The 15,847-nt window shown below is 57.0% G+C and overlaps 8 protein-coding genes across 8 annotated transcripts; 2 read left to right on the top strand and 6 right to left on the bottom strand.

The window, feature by feature from the left end:
* Positions 1-478: 478 nt before the first annotated feature.
* On the top strand, positions 479-1,414 carry TGS1 (RNA methyltransferase; the record flags this gene model as incomplete). The annotated part of the gene is made up of 1 exon (NM_208902.1): positions 479-1,414. One exon carries the CDS (start codon positions 479-481, stop codon positions 1,412-1,414), a length of 936 nt encoding a protein of 311 aa, NP_983549.1.
* A 45-nt stretch (positions 1,415-1,459) lies between these two features.
* PRM4 (pheromone-regulated protein PRM4) lies at positions 1,460-2,101 on the bottom strand (the record flags this gene model as incomplete). The annotated part of the gene is made up of 1 exon (NM_208901.1): positions 1,460-2,101. The coding sequence occupies one exon, from the start codon at positions 2,099-2,101 to the stop codon at positions 1,460-1,462; it is 642 nt and encodes a 213-aa protein (NP_983548.1).
* A 553-nt stretch (positions 2,102-2,654) lies between these two features.
* Positions 2,655-4,712, bottom strand: KIP2 (Kip2p; the record flags this gene model as incomplete). Its single annotated transcript, NM_208900.1, has 1 exon — positions 2,655-4,712. The coding sequence occupies one exon, from the start codon at positions 4,710-4,712 to the stop codon at positions 2,655-2,657; it is 2,058 nt and encodes a 685-aa protein (NP_983547.1).
* Positions 4,713-5,293: 581 nt separating this feature from the next.
* AGOS_ACR144W (ACR144Wp) lies at positions 5,294-6,520 on the bottom strand (the record flags this gene model as incomplete). The annotated part of the gene is made up of 1 exon (NM_208899.1): positions 5,294-6,520. One exon carries the CDS (start codon positions 6,518-6,520, stop codon positions 5,294-5,296), a length of 1,227 nt encoding a protein of 408 aa, NP_983546.1.
* A 755-nt stretch (positions 6,521-7,275) lies between these two features.
* Positions 7,276-8,457, bottom strand: AGOS_ACR143W (ACR143Wp; the record flags this gene model as incomplete). The annotated part of the gene is made up of 1 exon (NM_208898.1): positions 7,276-8,457. The coding sequence occupies one exon, from the start codon at positions 8,455-8,457 to the stop codon at positions 7,276-7,278; it is 1,182 nt and encodes a 393-aa protein (NP_983545.1).
* Positions 8,458-9,762: 1,305 nt separating this feature from the next.
* RAD53 (serine/threonine/tyrosine protein kinase RAD53) lies at positions 9,763-12,306 on the bottom strand (the record flags this gene model as incomplete). The annotated part of the gene is made up of 1 exon (NM_208897.2): positions 9,763-12,306. One exon carries the CDS (start codon positions 12,304-12,306, stop codon positions 9,763-9,765), a length of 2,544 nt encoding a protein of 847 aa, NP_983544.2.
* A 133-nt stretch (positions 12,307-12,439) lies between these two features.
* On the bottom strand, positions 12,440-14,131 carry AGOS_ACR141W (ACR141Wp; the record flags this gene model as incomplete). The annotated part of the gene is made up of 1 exon (NM_208896.2): positions 12,440-14,131. The coding sequence occupies one exon, from the start codon at positions 14,129-14,131 to the stop codon at positions 12,440-12,442; it is 1,692 nt and encodes a 563-aa protein (NP_983543.2).
* A 191-nt stretch (positions 14,132-14,322) lies between these two features.
* On the top strand, positions 14,323-15,708 carry DGA1 (diacylglycerol O-acyltransferase; the record flags this gene model as incomplete). Its single annotated transcript, NM_208895.1, has 1 exon — positions 14,323-15,708. The coding sequence occupies one exon, from the start codon at positions 14,323-14,325 to the stop codon at positions 15,706-15,708; it is 1,386 nt and encodes a 461-aa protein (NP_983542.1).
* Between the last annotated feature and the right edge of the window lie 139 nt (positions 15,709-15,847).

Here is a 15,847-nt window from a genome sequence, read left to right as displayed (position 1 = left end):
TATGTCTCCTGGTGGCGAGGGGATCTGACTTATTATATTAGTTTGATGGTCCATCAGCAGGGTTTCAAAAATAGTAGTACATTCGAGTGCCAGAACGCTTCTCAGTTATATACATCAAGTCCGGACCCTCACCAGCAATGTGCTACCGCAAACTACACAGTGCAACCATCTGCCCTGACTGTCTATCAGACCCAGTCGACCGCAAACGCTCTGCGCTGCACCATTTCTCTCGCGGATACAGATAGAAACTTGCTCCTCAATTTCCACGTCTTCCAGGATCATCATCCTACTGATTCTTTGTCCGCAAGTTTCTAATCCCAGCCATCATAATATTGCTACTTCGACATCTGTCAACCCAATTACTCAATCAAATGAAATGGCTGGTTAGGAGTTTGTCCCGTATTACATTAACGCTAGCGCCGCACAATATTCGTAGATAATGACTTGAAATTTATGGTGGGTTGCGCTAGCTCATCGCATGGCGAAACATGTAGAATATAGCGGCAGGCTGCGGTTGCACAAGTTCCTGAGTGAACCCGCTGAACTAATGGCGTTCAAAAGTGCTGCGCCGCACTTTCTGCATCTCCAGAAGAAAAAGTACCGCAAACAGCGGCGCACGCTGCGGAGGTACTTTGCAGATGACAGCTTCCGATACCTCCCGCGAGACAACGCCCCCAAGAAAAGCATCGCAAAATACTGGTCATACCGACATGATCTGTTCTCCCTAATCGACCAGGGTAACATCCACCTCACAGAGGAGCTGTGGTACAGTGTGACGCCGGAGCGCGTGGCGAAGTTCACTGCGGCGTTCATCGAGGCGTGCCTCCCCGGGGCAACGACGATCCTGGACGTGTTCTGCGGGGGCGGCGGCAACGTGGTGCACTTCGCGAAGGTTTTCCAGAAGGTCTACGGCGTGGAGCTGAAGCTCGAGCACTTGTACTGCACATACAGGAACGCGGAGGCGTACGGCGTGGCCGACCGTGTCTGGCTGAAGCACGGGGACTGGCTGCAGCTCGCAGCGCGGGGACGCTTCGAGCGCGTGCATGTGGACTGCGTATTTGCATCGCCACCGTGGGGCGGAATCGACTACACGAAGACGCAGGCGTACGACCTGGAGACGCAGCTTCAGCCGGCCGGCCTGTCGCAGCTACTCTCCTCCTTCCTCCGCATTTCGGCCAATGTCGTCCTCTTCTTGCCGAAGAACTCCAACCTCCAGCAATTGTCTGAGATTACGCGCAGCCTTCTCGGCCCGGAGGCTAAGTGCAAGGTGCTTTATGCACGTGAGAACGGCCGGGACAAGGGCCTACTCTGTTTCTGGGGCGAGGCGTTCTACAATTTCGATGCTGCATCTCCGGCGAACAGCGGAGAGCGACTGGCTGCCCGGCTGCAGGAAGCACATGACCTTTACGGATAATAGTCATTAGAGCGCATTAATTATACATATCTTATTGTAGTAATATCAGCTATTTGAAGGTGGGCTGCGCTTTTTGATCACAGCGTCAAGGCCGGCGTGGCGCTGCAGCTCGGCCTGCAGCTGCCCCCGCTCATGCGGCTCCCGAATGTCCTTTTCCACAGATGTGTTGATCACAGATTCGCCTTTTACGAACAGGTACGGCACGTCCGGCGTGTTCTCTGTCAGCTGGAACAGCGGCCCGTGCAGCTTATGCTCCCGGATGTACCTCTGCAGGTCGCCGCTGTATCGGTGCTTGCTCAGGTCCACGACCGCGATCTCGGGCGTCACCTCGTACTCGTTTGTCAGCAGGTGCCGCAGGTACCGCGAGCTCTCGTCCGTGCCCTTGACAAAGAGCACAAATGGCGATGTGCTGATAATTTCTTGGAAGTTCTGTGCGGGCCGGAAGTCCCCGCCTCCACGCCGCACCGCGTCCAAGTTCACTAGTGGTCGCGTCGCTCGCGGCTTCGCCGGCTCCCACACCTCCGGAGCAGCTCCACTTGAGGTCGGTATCCTCTGGGGCGTGCGCACCTGCGGGCTGTCGTACCATCCACGATTGTGTGCAACGCACAGGTAAACTGCGACGGTCAGCAGCGTCGCTGCCATCCAGAGCGCGCGAAAGCCCTTCCGCGATTGCACTTTCGGCTTCATCCTAGTCCTCGTGCGCTGTTTGCTCGACTTCTGTCTCGCTCTGCCGGGCCCTGCAGCAAACCTCACTATATATGTATTACCTACTAACCTGTTGACCGTTTAATCCAAGCTAATGAGACCCGAAGCCGCCACCGCGGCTGCGTCTGTGCATCAACATGTTGTGCTTTGTTACATACGCCCAAGAGAGGGGAATCGCGCAAAAGGCATCATTAGGTACCCTTTGGCTGCCCAGCAGGCAACAAAGATGTGATCGGCTGCTCTTTTTTGCGGTGTCACACGCCGCCGCAACAGTCCTCGAACGTTTGCGCAACTGCCGGTGCAGCTCCGTTTCAGGCAAATGCCCCATTAGCAACGTTCAGACGTACGGAGCAACGCTGATCGTTGCTAAAACGTCCGTCAGCCGATTAAATCTGGGAGTCCTGATACGTCCATGCCGTAGGGATGAAGCATTTTACACAAGGTGCTACATGTGGTGCACAGCGACGTCTGCGCTCGAGCGAGGGTGTGGCTTAATAATATATATTTGTGCGGGGATGAGGGGGCGGAACTGCTGCTATACGGGCTGTGGGTCACGTGGGTCGATAACTGACTCCTTGCGCTGGAGCAGGACGGTGGTGGTTGGACTGAGAGCGCTGTCGCGGAGGCGGCGGGCGCTCTGCAAGGCTTCGATCATCTTGTCCTTGCGCTTCAAAGCGTTCCGCAACTCCATGAGCTCCGCTTCCTGCTCCTCGAGAAGCAATTCGATGTCGACGTCACTGCCGTACTTCTCCTGGACGTTGGCGGTGCTCTGGCGGTTGAACTGCACACTGTGGGTGGTAATGATGTTTCGCTGGGCCTTGAGGAGGTCGGACTCTAGTTTCTGGACGTAAACACGGTACTGGCGCAGCTGGGACTCCATGCCCTGAACCTTGCTCTCGAGGACGGAGGCGATGTCCAAGGGGAGCATTTCGACGATCTCGCGGACATGCGGGTCCTCGAGGACCATCATGTCCTTGTCGAGAAGCTTTTCGCAATGCTCGAGCTTCGTCTTGAGGATGCTGTTTTCTACCTCTAGCAAGCCCTTCTCCATGTTGTGCGTGCGCTCGCTCAAGCTGGTGCCGCCGACGCCAGGGCTGTCCAGCGGGCTGGTCGAGCCGTTGCCGCTAGGCGCTGCAGCACTGCGCCGGAGCATCACAATGGTCTCGTGCTGCTCGTCAAGCTGCTTGCGCAAGTTCTGGATGATGGTGTCTTTCTCGGCGTGCGAGTCCATTTCATTCTTGCGCACGTTGAGGGCGATATTCTTGGCGCGAGACGCGAAGCGGACGGTATTGGTCGTTTCGGTTGAGGACTCGGCTTTCGAATCGATGGTGCAGATGGTCGTAATGATACTGTCTCCTGTCAATGCTGGCTGAAGGATGCGGGTCAACTTTGAGTCACGGTACGGTATGTGGCCGGCTGCGGGAGACGGCTGCAGGCCATTGGCCTGGCTTCCCAACATGCTAAGTTTGGCTATGACCGTTCCAAGCGCTAGCAATGACTTGTTGATGAACGCACCCTCCTTCCGGCGTACTATCTGTGTCACTGCTCTCTCTGAGCCGGCTAAGTCACATAGCGACAAGGTGCTGGTGGCTTCGGACCCGGTTTTGAGGTCATATCGGGTCAACCGAAGCAACACAATTGCATGGGAACGCGAGGATCGGGTGTTGAAGTCGGTTTCGCCCGTCTTCCGATTTCTGTCGCCTGTCGCAATCCACTTCATCACGTCCTCGTGGCTAGAAACCAACTGCTCGGTAAGATCGACGACCTTCACGCCATATTTCGAATCGTCGCGTATTTTGAGTCCGGTGGCATTTCTGCTAGGTTGTCCGGTACTTCCAGCCTGCCGGTCGACGTAGTTTAACAAATCGTAGATCTTCTCGTTGTAGATTTCCAAGTACGATACCTTGACCTCGTATGCGAGGCTCGCGCCGTGATGTTCGGAGGAAATCCGATCAAAAATATTTCCAACACATTGGGGAATTAAGCCTGGTTCTTGTTTATTCCCACTCATGGTGAACGTTTTTCCAGAGCCTGTCATACCGTATGCAAATATCGTGGCGTTATACCCCTCAAACAACTTGTCGATTATTGGGACCCCAAGGGCTTGATATACCTCCTGGTTGCACACCCCCTTCGTAAATACATGGTCGAACTGAAACTCCCCAAACTCGGTGTGTATTAACCGATCGTTCGATGCGTACCACGGATCCTTCGTGGAAGACTCCGACGGCTTAATTCTGATCGCCACCGACACATTGCCCGTGTATCCGCTTCCGATCGCATTCCCAACGCTCGCGCCACTGGCGCTGCTCGGCGCATCGGGTGACTGCGGACTGCCTGCACTCCCGCCACTTTCGGAGCCCTTGAGCAAGGGTGAGGCCTGCATATACGGACTGCTTGGCCTGCTGTATATCCCGTCGGGCGTAACAAGCGGTGTTATAAAAGCTGTCTGCCCCTGTGCTGGCCCTCCAATCCGCTTTTGCGGGCCAGGATGAGCACCCAATGCGAAAGATCGCGACCCGGGAGTTTGTGGCAGCGATGCGCCCGCCGAGCCGACATGCTCGGCCGTTGCAACCCGCGCTACCATCATCATTCACTCGGTCAGTTGCTTTTACGTTATACGCGCGCCTAGATAGCTCTCCAATGTTGCAGGCAGCGGCCTACTTTATCCTGATATCCTAATTCCGTACCTACTGCCCACGATTCCCAAGTTTCCTCAGGTCTAAGCGTCTAGCAGAAAAGCGTATCTAACTGTTGGTTGTGATTGGTCTCCTTTGAACCTTAGAAGCTCTTCGTCTCGGCTATCCCTTCGGCTTAGCTATTGTATTCCTACTTTATGCAACTACTCTGTATCCTGTAACCAGAAAAACGGTATAATTAACCCTCGAGCCCGCCATTTTCTCTTTTAGGGCCTGTCACGATTTTGTTACCTAATTAACTAAAATGTCAACAATCTGTGACACAGATTCTCAAAACAGAAATAGTGACATTTTCATTTTGCACTACCGAACTATACACACAGTAGCCTATATCAAGCAAGCGTAAGAATCACAACGGGGATTGATAGGTCGCATCTTTTGTCCGAATTTAGCTTACCTTGATAAGCGCTATATACAGACGGTTAAATCGTCCTATGCGAGTACTGTAAGTTGCTGTTAACAGCACGCAGGGAATTCAAACGGCGGTCGCCAAGCCAACAGCGTTATTGCCAAAGTCGTAGATAGAGTAGTATCTGCGCAAGAACACATCTCCGATGATGGCGACCTTGCCCGCAGAGTCTATGTCGAGCTGGACGATCGCTGGCATGCAGCGAGCAGATTGGCCAGGTACTGAGATGATGTAATCCTCTCCGGAAATGGAGAATTTGTGACCTCCGAAGCCAAATGTGAGTGGGGGAGCCGTCTGCTTGTTGGCGCAGTCCACGTAAACATTCCCCTGGCGGTCCTTGGTGACGCCGGACAACTTGGAGATGAACTGGTTGAAGAGCTCTGATGGGAACGTGATTAATGACGTACCGCTGTCAATCGCGGCGCCATAGTTCTCCAATGGGATATTGTCGTCGCCCACTGTCACAGAGTCGAACACCACCTCCCAGTACGCCTGGCGGCGAACGGGGAGCCACGCGATCTCGCCCTTAAACTTAGTTTCGTCGTAGCCGCCAAGCACAAGCTGGCCGTTCCCTTCGCCGGTCTTCATATCGTCCAGGTACATCCCAAACACAGGCTCCTTCACGAGTTTCTTTTCCATCAACTGCTGGAAGGGCGGGGTGACCCCGTAGCCGAGGCTGGGGTACGCCAAGCCCAGGATACCGTCGAACGCCGCAAAGACGAAAACAGATCCGGGCTCGTCGGTCGTCTCGGTGAACTGCTGGCCGGGGATCTCCAGGTCGCTGATGCGGAACGTGTCCTCTGACACGTAGCCCATGATGGACCCGGAACCATACGTCACGCCCGTCAACGTGCCGTTCTCCTTATACGTGGACGAGCGGTCGTGGTCGTATCTCTTGTGGAGCCTGCAGGCCATCGCCCGGCACTCTTTGCCCGGCACCCACAGAGTGGACGACCCGGTGTCAACGACGACCCGGAAGTCCTGCGGCGGCGTCCCGATGGTCACGTCTGCAGCGTAGATGTTGTTTGCAAGGTTGGCCAGCTCCGAAACGTGGCCATCGTTGTTCTTGGCGAAAAGATTGTACTCGTTCTGGATGCTTGGGTCGCTGACGACCTTGCTGAGCGCGTTCAGGTACTTCTGGCCCACGCTGGCGGCGCGCTGCTTCATCGACAGCTCCTCCGGAGTTATGTCGAAACTCTGCTTGTGCAAAGTCGCCTTGTAGACGCCGCCCTCTGCATTGGCAAACGACGGTGCGAGTAGAGCAGCTAGTGGTAGGAGAGTCTGGAAGCGCATACTGTGACTCTTGTTGAGCTACCATAACTCGACTACAACTCTGGAAATACTACCATATTATATAGGAGCCGCCCAGGCCGTGTGGTACCGCCCACTCGTCATCTAATGATGTCTTCAAGACATGAGCAGCCACCTCGGGGGCATTTTTCCGGCCGGAGGAAATTCTTCTAATGAATAAGCACATTTGCCGTACAGGTGATAAGGCGATGTAATTGATTCGGCACTCTATCGGTCCAGAATCCGATTCAACTGCATATTTCGTCCAAAGAGCGCTAAATGCGGGCGTCTAACGGGACTCGCACCGCGCTTCTATGGCGACGGGCCGTGAACATTTCCTACGATACGCAATTTTTAGGATGCGATGCGATATTAATCCCGCCAAGTAAAGCAATTAGAGCTTAAAGTGGCAGCCTTGCGTCCACTTGTCTTGGATAATATTTCGCATTCTGGTTTTCTGTGCTCCGTACTGTTGTCTAGTGCTTACAGCCGTGCTTATGCTCGAACGATAAGATATTTCGTTAGTTGGTCGCACTTAGATTGTCAGTCACCCTCCGTATTGTCTGCCTGCCCAGACGAAATTAATGTGGAGCCACTTTAGTTGGCTCCGGGAACGCGCAGCACACGTGGCGCTTTAGCCGTCGCCGACCATGAAATGCGAACGCACAATGGTTCACTACAGACTTTTATTGCAGTATATATTAATCGGGTCATATTCAAGCCGCGCGCGCGCAGTGCAGTGGGAACAAATACTGCGTCTACACTGCAGACGCAACCCCGATCGTGTTGTCGCCGAAGTTGTAGATGGTGTAGTATCTTCTGAGGAAGGTGTCGCCCAGGATCACTTCTCCAGTCACGCGGGAGTTGCCCGAGACGGCGAGGATACACGTGTTCCTGCCCAGCTGCATGACGTAGTCCCGGGCCGAGAGCTTCAGGGCCACGCCGCCAAAATCTAGGGTTAGGTCGGGCCCGGAGTTGACGGTGGAGCAGTCCACATAGTCGGTGCCGTCGTCGTGGCTCGCGCCGGGGAACTGCGACACGAAGTCCGTGTAGGTGTCCTCGGGCATGATGATGAACGAGGAGCCCGTGTCGAAGACGGCAGTGAGGCCCTGGACGTCCAGCGCGAAGTTGCCGACCTTGAACGCGGACAGATCTGTCTCCCAGAACGCCTTTCTCAAGACGGGGAGCCACTTTATGTCGCCCTTGAACTTTTGGGTGTTATAGCCTCCTAGGACGATCTCCCCCACGGGCGAGTTCCTGTTTTGGGCGTTCGAGATATAGATTCCGAACATAGGATCTTTGAGTCCGCCGCTGTCGATCAAGGTGTTGATGGGCGGCTTGATGCCGTAGCCGATCGAGGGGTAGCCGATGCCGATGATTCCGTCGAACCGGGCGCCCGAGAAGTCGTCGCCGATGGCTTCGGCCTCGCCGAAGCCCTGGTTCTCGATCTTCGCGCCCGCGAAGTAGAGTGTGTCGTAGCTGACGCGCGCCTTCGCGTCGCCCTTGACGTACTGCAGCCTCAAAGTCTTGTCCGTCGCCTTGAACGTTGACGAGGCGCCCGAGCGGTATCTGTTGCGCGTTCTGCAGATCTGCGACGTGCACCTATCCGAGGGGATCCACAGGAGCGAGGATCCGGTGTCAAGCGCGACCCGGAAGTTCTGAGCAGGCGTGCCCAGGGTGATGTCCACCGAATACTGAAAGTTCTCGAAGTTGTACACGTTGGCGCTGAACTTGCCGCCGCCCACCTGGAGCTCCTCGTCCTCAACGGTCCGGCGGGACAGCTCGTGTCTGGCCGCAACGGCCTCGACGTGCCGCGAGATCAACTCCGGGTTGCTGACGACGTCAACACCGTCCCGGTACACCTGTGCATAGAATACTCCGTTTTCGGCGCTGATGCTTGGCACCAGCAACACAAGCAATGACAACAATTGCAACTTCATCTCTGCTCGCCTGGTTGCTCCACGACCGTTCCCATCAACCCAGTCCAACGGCTACCTTTTATACGGTTGGTCCAGCACACGCCGCTATCATTCCCAGCCAGCACCAGCGCACACATGAAGCAGCCCATTGCTTGCCGCCGTCCGCAAACGCTGTGACTTTCCTCGGCCAGCTGTGTGAGCGGATTCTGTTATGAGCATTTCGCACCCACTGGAATGGCAGATCGCCGCCGCCTCCTCACACCTCGGAACCGAAGCGTTCCACAATTGAGAAGCCGGGGAATTGGCCCAGTTGCACGCGGCTTATCGCCCGCGCATTATCACAGGCCATGCCCGATTGATAGCAGGATTGTCCACGGCTAATACTCGGATGGAGCAACTCTTACCAAAAACGAAACACGGGTTCCGCGCTCGAGGCGAGGCATTGTGTGATTGAATCCTCGGAATGCATCGCGACTACTCCGGACGCACCCTCGGGCGGCACAGTCTGTGGTATTGTTCCGGCAAGCACAGCTCCACTACATTGCGCCTCTTGTGTGGGCCGCGTACGATGGGCAATGGTCACCCGCGACCAGAACGCATTGGCAGAGAAGTAGCAACCCCTGTCAAGTATCGCATCACCGAGTCGCTGGGGTCGCTGAGGTCGCTGGAACCGTATGTGGGGTAAGCTACTTGCGAAGTTGGACACAGCCACAGTTCTTCTGCCCGACGAGTTCTGGCCATTGAGGACAGCGGACAATGAGCGGCCCGCGCGCACGGAACGGATAGCGTAGTCGAATCTGGCGATGGATGCCCCAATGTATCTCGCGGCCGGTAGCCAGTAGACGCTAGGAGCGCAACATTGTCCTTGCGAGCGAACGGCAGAGTTCCGTAGGCACACAGCGTTTTGTACCGTGGAAGGACGAGCGCGCCCTTCTCTTGCGCCGGGTGCGCCTGTGCATTATGAGGTGCATTGCATCGGAAACTGACATGGTTCTACCCCTACGCAGAAAGATAGCGGGTCGCGCACGGGAGACGGCCGCATGCGGCAAGCGGAACGGTAGGATGGGCGCCGACAATGGAAGAGTAGCGGTGTAACGTAGCGCATGCATAATTTAACAGCGGTCGAGCGGTTCGGCGCGGAAGGGCCCGGGCTGCTGCGGTGCGCAGTTGTTAGGCAGTGTGCGATCGGCTGCGTTACGTAAGACAAGCACAATGCCACTCCGCCGGAGGGCATCGTGTCTCACCGGTATCTATGTACAGGCTGAGCCGCACACAAATTGCCCACTAAAAACGGGCGGAGAGCGATGGGTCGTGATTCGTGAATTTCTATAAGAATTGGAGGCTATCCTCATTTCGGTCAGCTTGTGCGAGTTTGGCACGTTTGGCCTTCTTCATTGGGACCTGCGACAGAGTGGAGTAGTGTATCTTCCGCAAAATGCTGGAGGCGGCGGCGTCGTTGCCGGCGGCGACGGCGGAGCAGGAGCCCGTGTCTGCAGGGGGCGTTTCGGAATTGTGGATTGCGTGCATCTGCGTGCGCATCAGCTCGATGAAGCTGACTGCCAGGGCGAGCTCGTCAGGAGTTTGCTGAGAGATGTGGCGCGCATTCTGGGTTACTGCTGCGCTATTGAACAGTCCAGCGGAATCATTTATCTCGACGCGGAAGGCTATTGTAATATTTTGTGCCTTGTCCCAGATGACCTTTACCTGGTCACCATCTTGCAGCAGAACCTTGGTCCCTGGAAGCAATTTCATGTCGTTGACATAGCTAACATTCGTTCCGTTATGGCAGTACCAGATGTCGTCTAGGCCCTGCGCGGGAGATTCGTAGATGCTGTTACCCACGGGATGTCGTTTCTTGAGGAAAAAGCAATGTATTCGTGATAAGCGGTTATCCGGTATCTTGTAGTGGCATTCATCCGATCTGCCTATAAAGAAAGGGTTAATTCCTTGGTTAACGTATATCCTTTTTCGGACGCTACTGTTGGCCAAAGGATGCAATGTCAAAAACAGTCCGTCCGCTGCCCTCGTGGGCTTCCGCTTCTGCTGCATATTAGATGTGCTGTACGTGGTGTGACTGTCTACACTGCCTTCTAGGAGCGCTGTATTATCCTCCAGCTGCCGTTCGTTGTGTGTTTCCACAGGTTCCTCGTGTGTCCTGGTATCTTGCTCGAGACCGAGTACCGGCTGGGCCTTCTGAGTATACCGGACAGGCGGATGAACTGGCATTCTGAACCCAACGTTTTCCTCAGCAATATGATCTGCAAGAATAACGCGCTTTTCGTGAGTCGGCGCTTTCCTATTTGACGCAACTTCCGATTGCGCAACGAGGTACTCGGCTTCGTCCATTCCCTCGAGTGCCCTTGCTTGCGACAGAGATTGCGAAAGGGACACTGCTATCTCGGCGCCTATCGAAGTGCAAGGATGCAGCCACGGGTGTTGGAGGGCTCTTTCTGCAGTGAGCCTGTCGACGGGGTTTATCTGGAGTAGCGAGTCTATAAAGTCCCGTGCCTCATCAGAGATCCTGTAGTCCTTCAGCGGACCTTCGTGATACGAGCCATTGGCTATCTGTTTATAAAGTTGCTCTTGGGTGCTTCCACTGAAAGGAAGGTGGCCCGTCAGAATAACATATACTAGGCACCCGATCGACCACATGTCCACTAGAGATGAGTAGAGATTTCCATTGGCCCCGTTGCCTTCCGGATTCTTCCCGCCAATTACTTCAGGTGCAACATACGCTAAAGTCCCACAAAATGTCTTCATAAATGTCGTGTTATCCTGTATCTTTGCAAGCCCAAAATCCGTGATTTTGACCAGGACAGGGTCGTCTTGCTCTATGAGAATGTTGTCCGGCTTTAGATCGCGATGGCTAATTCCTTGTTCGTGTATGTAACGGACCGCTTCGAGGATTTGCCTGGTTATCTCCCTACCTGCATCCTCTCCCACAGAGCCATGGGCAGCAACAAAGTCCATTAGGTCGCCGCCAGATACAAACTCCATCAGTAGATAGTAGCTTTCGTCATCCTCGTAGAAGCCCTTCAGAGACACAATCCGCGGGTGGTTCAGGCGCCGCAGGACCTCCAGTTCACGCGTGACCCCATCCACATTGCCCATTACCTTCCGCTTGTTGATGATCTTGACGGCAAATGTCTTTCCGGTGTTGCGCTCAACCGCTTTCTTCACTGTCGCAAAGGCTCCCTGGCCCACGACCTCGTCGTTTATAGAGAAATCCTTGAATATGCCTGTCAGCGGCGCCCGCGGCGACTGCGTGCGCAGCGTTGTGTGCTTGGCAGGCTTGCGCAGCCCCTCCAGCCGCGCCGTCTCCAGCTTCTTCTGGAAGTTATCGTTGAGGAATACCACTATGTTGACAACGTCCTGCTGCACGCCCTTGCCCACAGTTATCTCGTCCCCCTGCCCCAATATCATATTCTGCCCCTTTTCAATACGCACGTCGTTGAGCCACGTCCCATTGGTGGACAAATCTTTCAGCAGCAGGTTCCCGTCCTCCCCCAGCATGATCTGGAAGTGCTTGTTGGACAGCCTGCTGATGTCCCCAAGGTGGTAGTCGCAGGACTGCCGGTTGCGGCCAAACAACCATACCTGTTTTATCGCCTCTTTCTTCTTTACCACTTCTCGTACGTCCACCTTCAGATCTTGGATCTTGAGCTGCCCGCTGGTGCATATGACTCTGCACACGACGTCGTCGTCTATGCGTTCTTGCGAGAACTTCTCAATGACATATTTCTGCGTGGCCTGCGTACCCTGCTGCGTTGGCTGCGTGATATAATCCATATCCACGTTCCTGCGCAAGTATTCGGACCCTAAATACGCTACTAGGCCTCGGGCGGCAGAGCTGCCACAAGCATGAAACATATGTTCACCACGCGCGCCTTGGTTCGAGAGACTTTTACACGTCTCGTTTCTTTTTCTAAATATGCTTATGCCATCATACCTCACGTCTCGAGAAGCTTATGTAATAATTATAGACAGATATCATAGCACTCGTTTAGTAGCCCTTCTCCTTAAAGTAGGCGCTGAGCTTGGCAATGTGTCCCTCCGCAGGTTCCGGAGGTATGATCTGGAGCAGGCCGCAGCACTCCGTATAAAGCGGGCTGCCATGACGCTCACAAAAAGCAGCGCGAGCGTCGGTATGGGCGCGCCATTCAAGGGCCAAATCGCGGTCGAAGCACTCATCGCACGCCGAGGACACCCAGCCGCGCACTTCGTGGTCGAAGTGGTAGCCCTGGAACGTATCCATGAACAGACCGCTCTCGTACTCGCTCATGAGCACAGAGGTGACGGCATGCGGGATGGGCGCCTCCAGGCCATCGAAGAGCGTGATACGCAGGGGGTCCAGGTACGCCAGTGTGTGAAACACGTGATGCGCACCGTCCGTGTACTTGCCGCCCTCCGCGCGGATGCCAGTCAGGTCGATGTACATGCCCGTGTCGACGTCAATCAGGCGGCCGTCGATGATGTTGTCCGGGTCCTTCTCGGCCAGCCGGTAGTGGTCGTTGATGTCCAGGTAGTAGCGGCCAACCTCCCCGCCGTCCTCGAACAGGAGCAGCGACGCGTTGAAGTGCAGCGCGAGGTGCTCCAGCTGCCGCATCGGCAGCTGCACGTCGTGGTCCGAGTCCCACTCCAGCGCGGTGCCCTGCCAGTACCAGCCCAGCAGCGTCCCGTGCGCCAGCCAGTACAGCAGCTGCTCGTTCCGCGCAAATCGCTCCCAGCACCGCATCAGCCGCCGCATCTGCGGCGCGGTCTCATGCGCGGGAGGCCCGCGCCCCGCCTTGCCGAAGCGCGCGTCCACTTGCCCGCGCCGGCCCCCCGGCCGCAGCTGTATCAACTCGCTGAAGTACTTCTTGCCGCGCCGCGCCCGCGCCGCGCCCGCATGTTCCGCCGCCAGCCGCTCCACGTACGCCCGGTACGCGGGGTGCGCCGCGTTCACCGCCTCCGCTGCCGCCGCCCGCCGCGCCGCCGCGCTCGCTAGCGCGAAGTCCGCCGCCTCCAGCTCCACCGTCTGCTCGTTCGCGCCCCGGTACGCGCGCGCCACCCGCTGCTCCAGCCGCGGCAGCCGCAGCGCGCGGACGCGCCGCCCGCGCGCCACCACCTCGCCGGTGTCCGCCAGCACCTGCTCCGCCTGCCCCTCCCCAATCTGCCCCGCCCCCGCAGCCATCCTTCCCCGCCCGAACACGCCGCTGTCCGCCGCCGCCTCCTGCGCCGCCTGCGTCTCCAGGTTCCGGCCCTCCGCCACCAGCACCACCCGCTCCACCACCGGCCCCGTCTTCGCGCCCCACTCGCCCCCGGCAAACTCCCCACAGCGCGGCCGCCGCCGGGGACACCGCGTCGGCGCCCAGTCCGCCCACGCAAACAGAACCACCGGGTGCAGCTGCCCCCGCGCGCGCTCGCCCGCCAGGTACCGCACCAACACGTCGTAGTTCGCCCTCCATCGGTCTTTATCGTTCAACGACAGCCATTCTTCTTCCCGTAACACCGGCGCTCCTCCGCCAGCCCTGCCTTTAGAAGGCACCCGCAGCCTGATGAAGTCGCCTGCGGGCGTCGACTCTCCGCCCAGGTACCACACTGCACCGTGGTACAAGGCAACTCCTAACACAAACAGCAGTAATGAGCGTGGTCGTATCCATCGATACGCGCACTTCTTGAGAACTGTCTTGCTACGAATGCGGCCTAATAACATCGGTTGCGGATGCCAGGCGCAACCTGATAATTGGCAAGCAATAAAGGTACCTAAAGGCCGACAAGGGGGTATCGTGACGATTTTCAACTGGTCGCATAGGGAGTTTCTTGTTCGATGCAGCCAGCACAGGGAACTGCTACTTATATAGGGTAAATCGTACTTGGCCCAGGACGGCAGAGGACCACGGCTGCATGCAGGACAGCATGGATGACAGCTTGAGGGAGGCTGAGGGCAGACAGGACGACTCGGAGGTCAGCAGCGGGACGACACTCGGAAGCAGCACCCCGGAGGACAGCGGGGTGACGGCGAAGCTGCGCAAGAAGTACCAGATGGCGTCGGCACTGCTGCGGCGGGAGCTGGAGGAGCTGAGCGTGTACGACGCGAAGACGGCGGGGGTAAGCGGCCGCAGCAGCGGCAGCGGCAGCGGCGGGCTGGCGCTGCTGGGCGGGCGATTCCACGTGGCGCCGCTGCGGATCCCCGCGCGGCGGCGGCTGCAGACGCTGGTGGTGGCGTGGCACACGAGCTCGTTCATCTACATGACGGTGCTGGTGCTGTTTCTGGCGGCGAACCCGCTGATGTGGTGGTTCATGGTGCCGTATATGGTGTACTACGTGTGGAACCGGTCGCCGGCGAACGGCGGAGTGGTGCGGCGGTACTCGCCGCGGCTGCGGTCGCTGGCGCTGTGGCGGTACTACTGCGAGTACTACCCGATCTCACTGCACAAGAGCGAGGACCTGGCGCCGACGTTCGTGCCGGACCCGCGGGGGGCGGAGCCGCGCGAGTGGAAGCTGCGGCTGTGGCTGTGGCCGACGCGCGTGGAGCTGCTGAACTTGACGCTCCAGTGGACGCGCGCGCGGCCGCAGGTTGCGACAGGGCCGCGCTACATCTTCGGGTACCACCCGCACGGCGTGGGCGCACTGGGCGCCTTCGGCGCGATCGCGACCGAGGGCTGCAACTGGAGCAAGGTCTTCGCGGGCATCCCGGCCTGCCTGTGCACGCTGGTGAACCAGTTCCAGATCCCCATCTACCGCGACTACCTGCTGGGCCTCGGGTGCACCTCCGTGGCCCGCAAGAACGTGCTCAAGGTGCTCGAGCAGAACTACTCGGTCTGCATCGTCGTGGGCGGCGCCCAGGAAGCCCTGCTCAGCCGTGTGGGCTCCACCGAGCTCGTGCTGAACAAGCGCAAGGGCTTCATCAAGCTCGCGCTGGAGACGGGCAACGTCAACCTGGTGCCTATCTACGCCTTCGGCGAGACAGACTGCTTCAACGTGCTCGACACGGGCAACGAGAGCTACCTACGCAAGTTCCAGCTGTGGATCAAGAAGACCTACGGCTTCACCATCCCGTTCTTTTTTGCGCGCGGTGTCTTCAACTATGACTTCGGCTTCCTGCCCTTCAGGAATCCGATCAACGTCGTCGTGGGCAAGCCTGTGTACGTAGACAAGCGCAGAACGAACCCCACCATGGAGGAAATCGACCACTACCACGACCTGTACGTGCAGGAGCTGCGCAATGTGTTCGACAAGAACAAACACAAGTTCGGCTACGCCGGGAAGGAACTTAAAATAGTAGAGTAGTCCTTAAAAGCGCATTCTCGTTTATAATATGGTAGTTTAACGTATGCAGTGTCTTGGGGGAGCAACCGAGCTTCCTGGCCGCAAATATCCTTGGTGATCTGTGTCACATAACCAGCGCAACCCCGAAGCGATTTTCAGC

Source organism: Eremothecium gossypii, chromosome III, assembly GCF_000091025.4.
Source record: "Eremothecium gossypii ATCC 10895 chromosome III, complete sequence".
NCBI classification, from domain to species: Eukaryota; Fungi; Ascomycota; class Saccharomycetes; order Saccharomycetales; family Saccharomycetaceae; genus Eremothecium; species Eremothecium gossypii.
The sequence above is the reverse complement of the archived record's forward strand: the minus strand, read 5'-3'. Positions and strand labels throughout refer to the sequence as shown.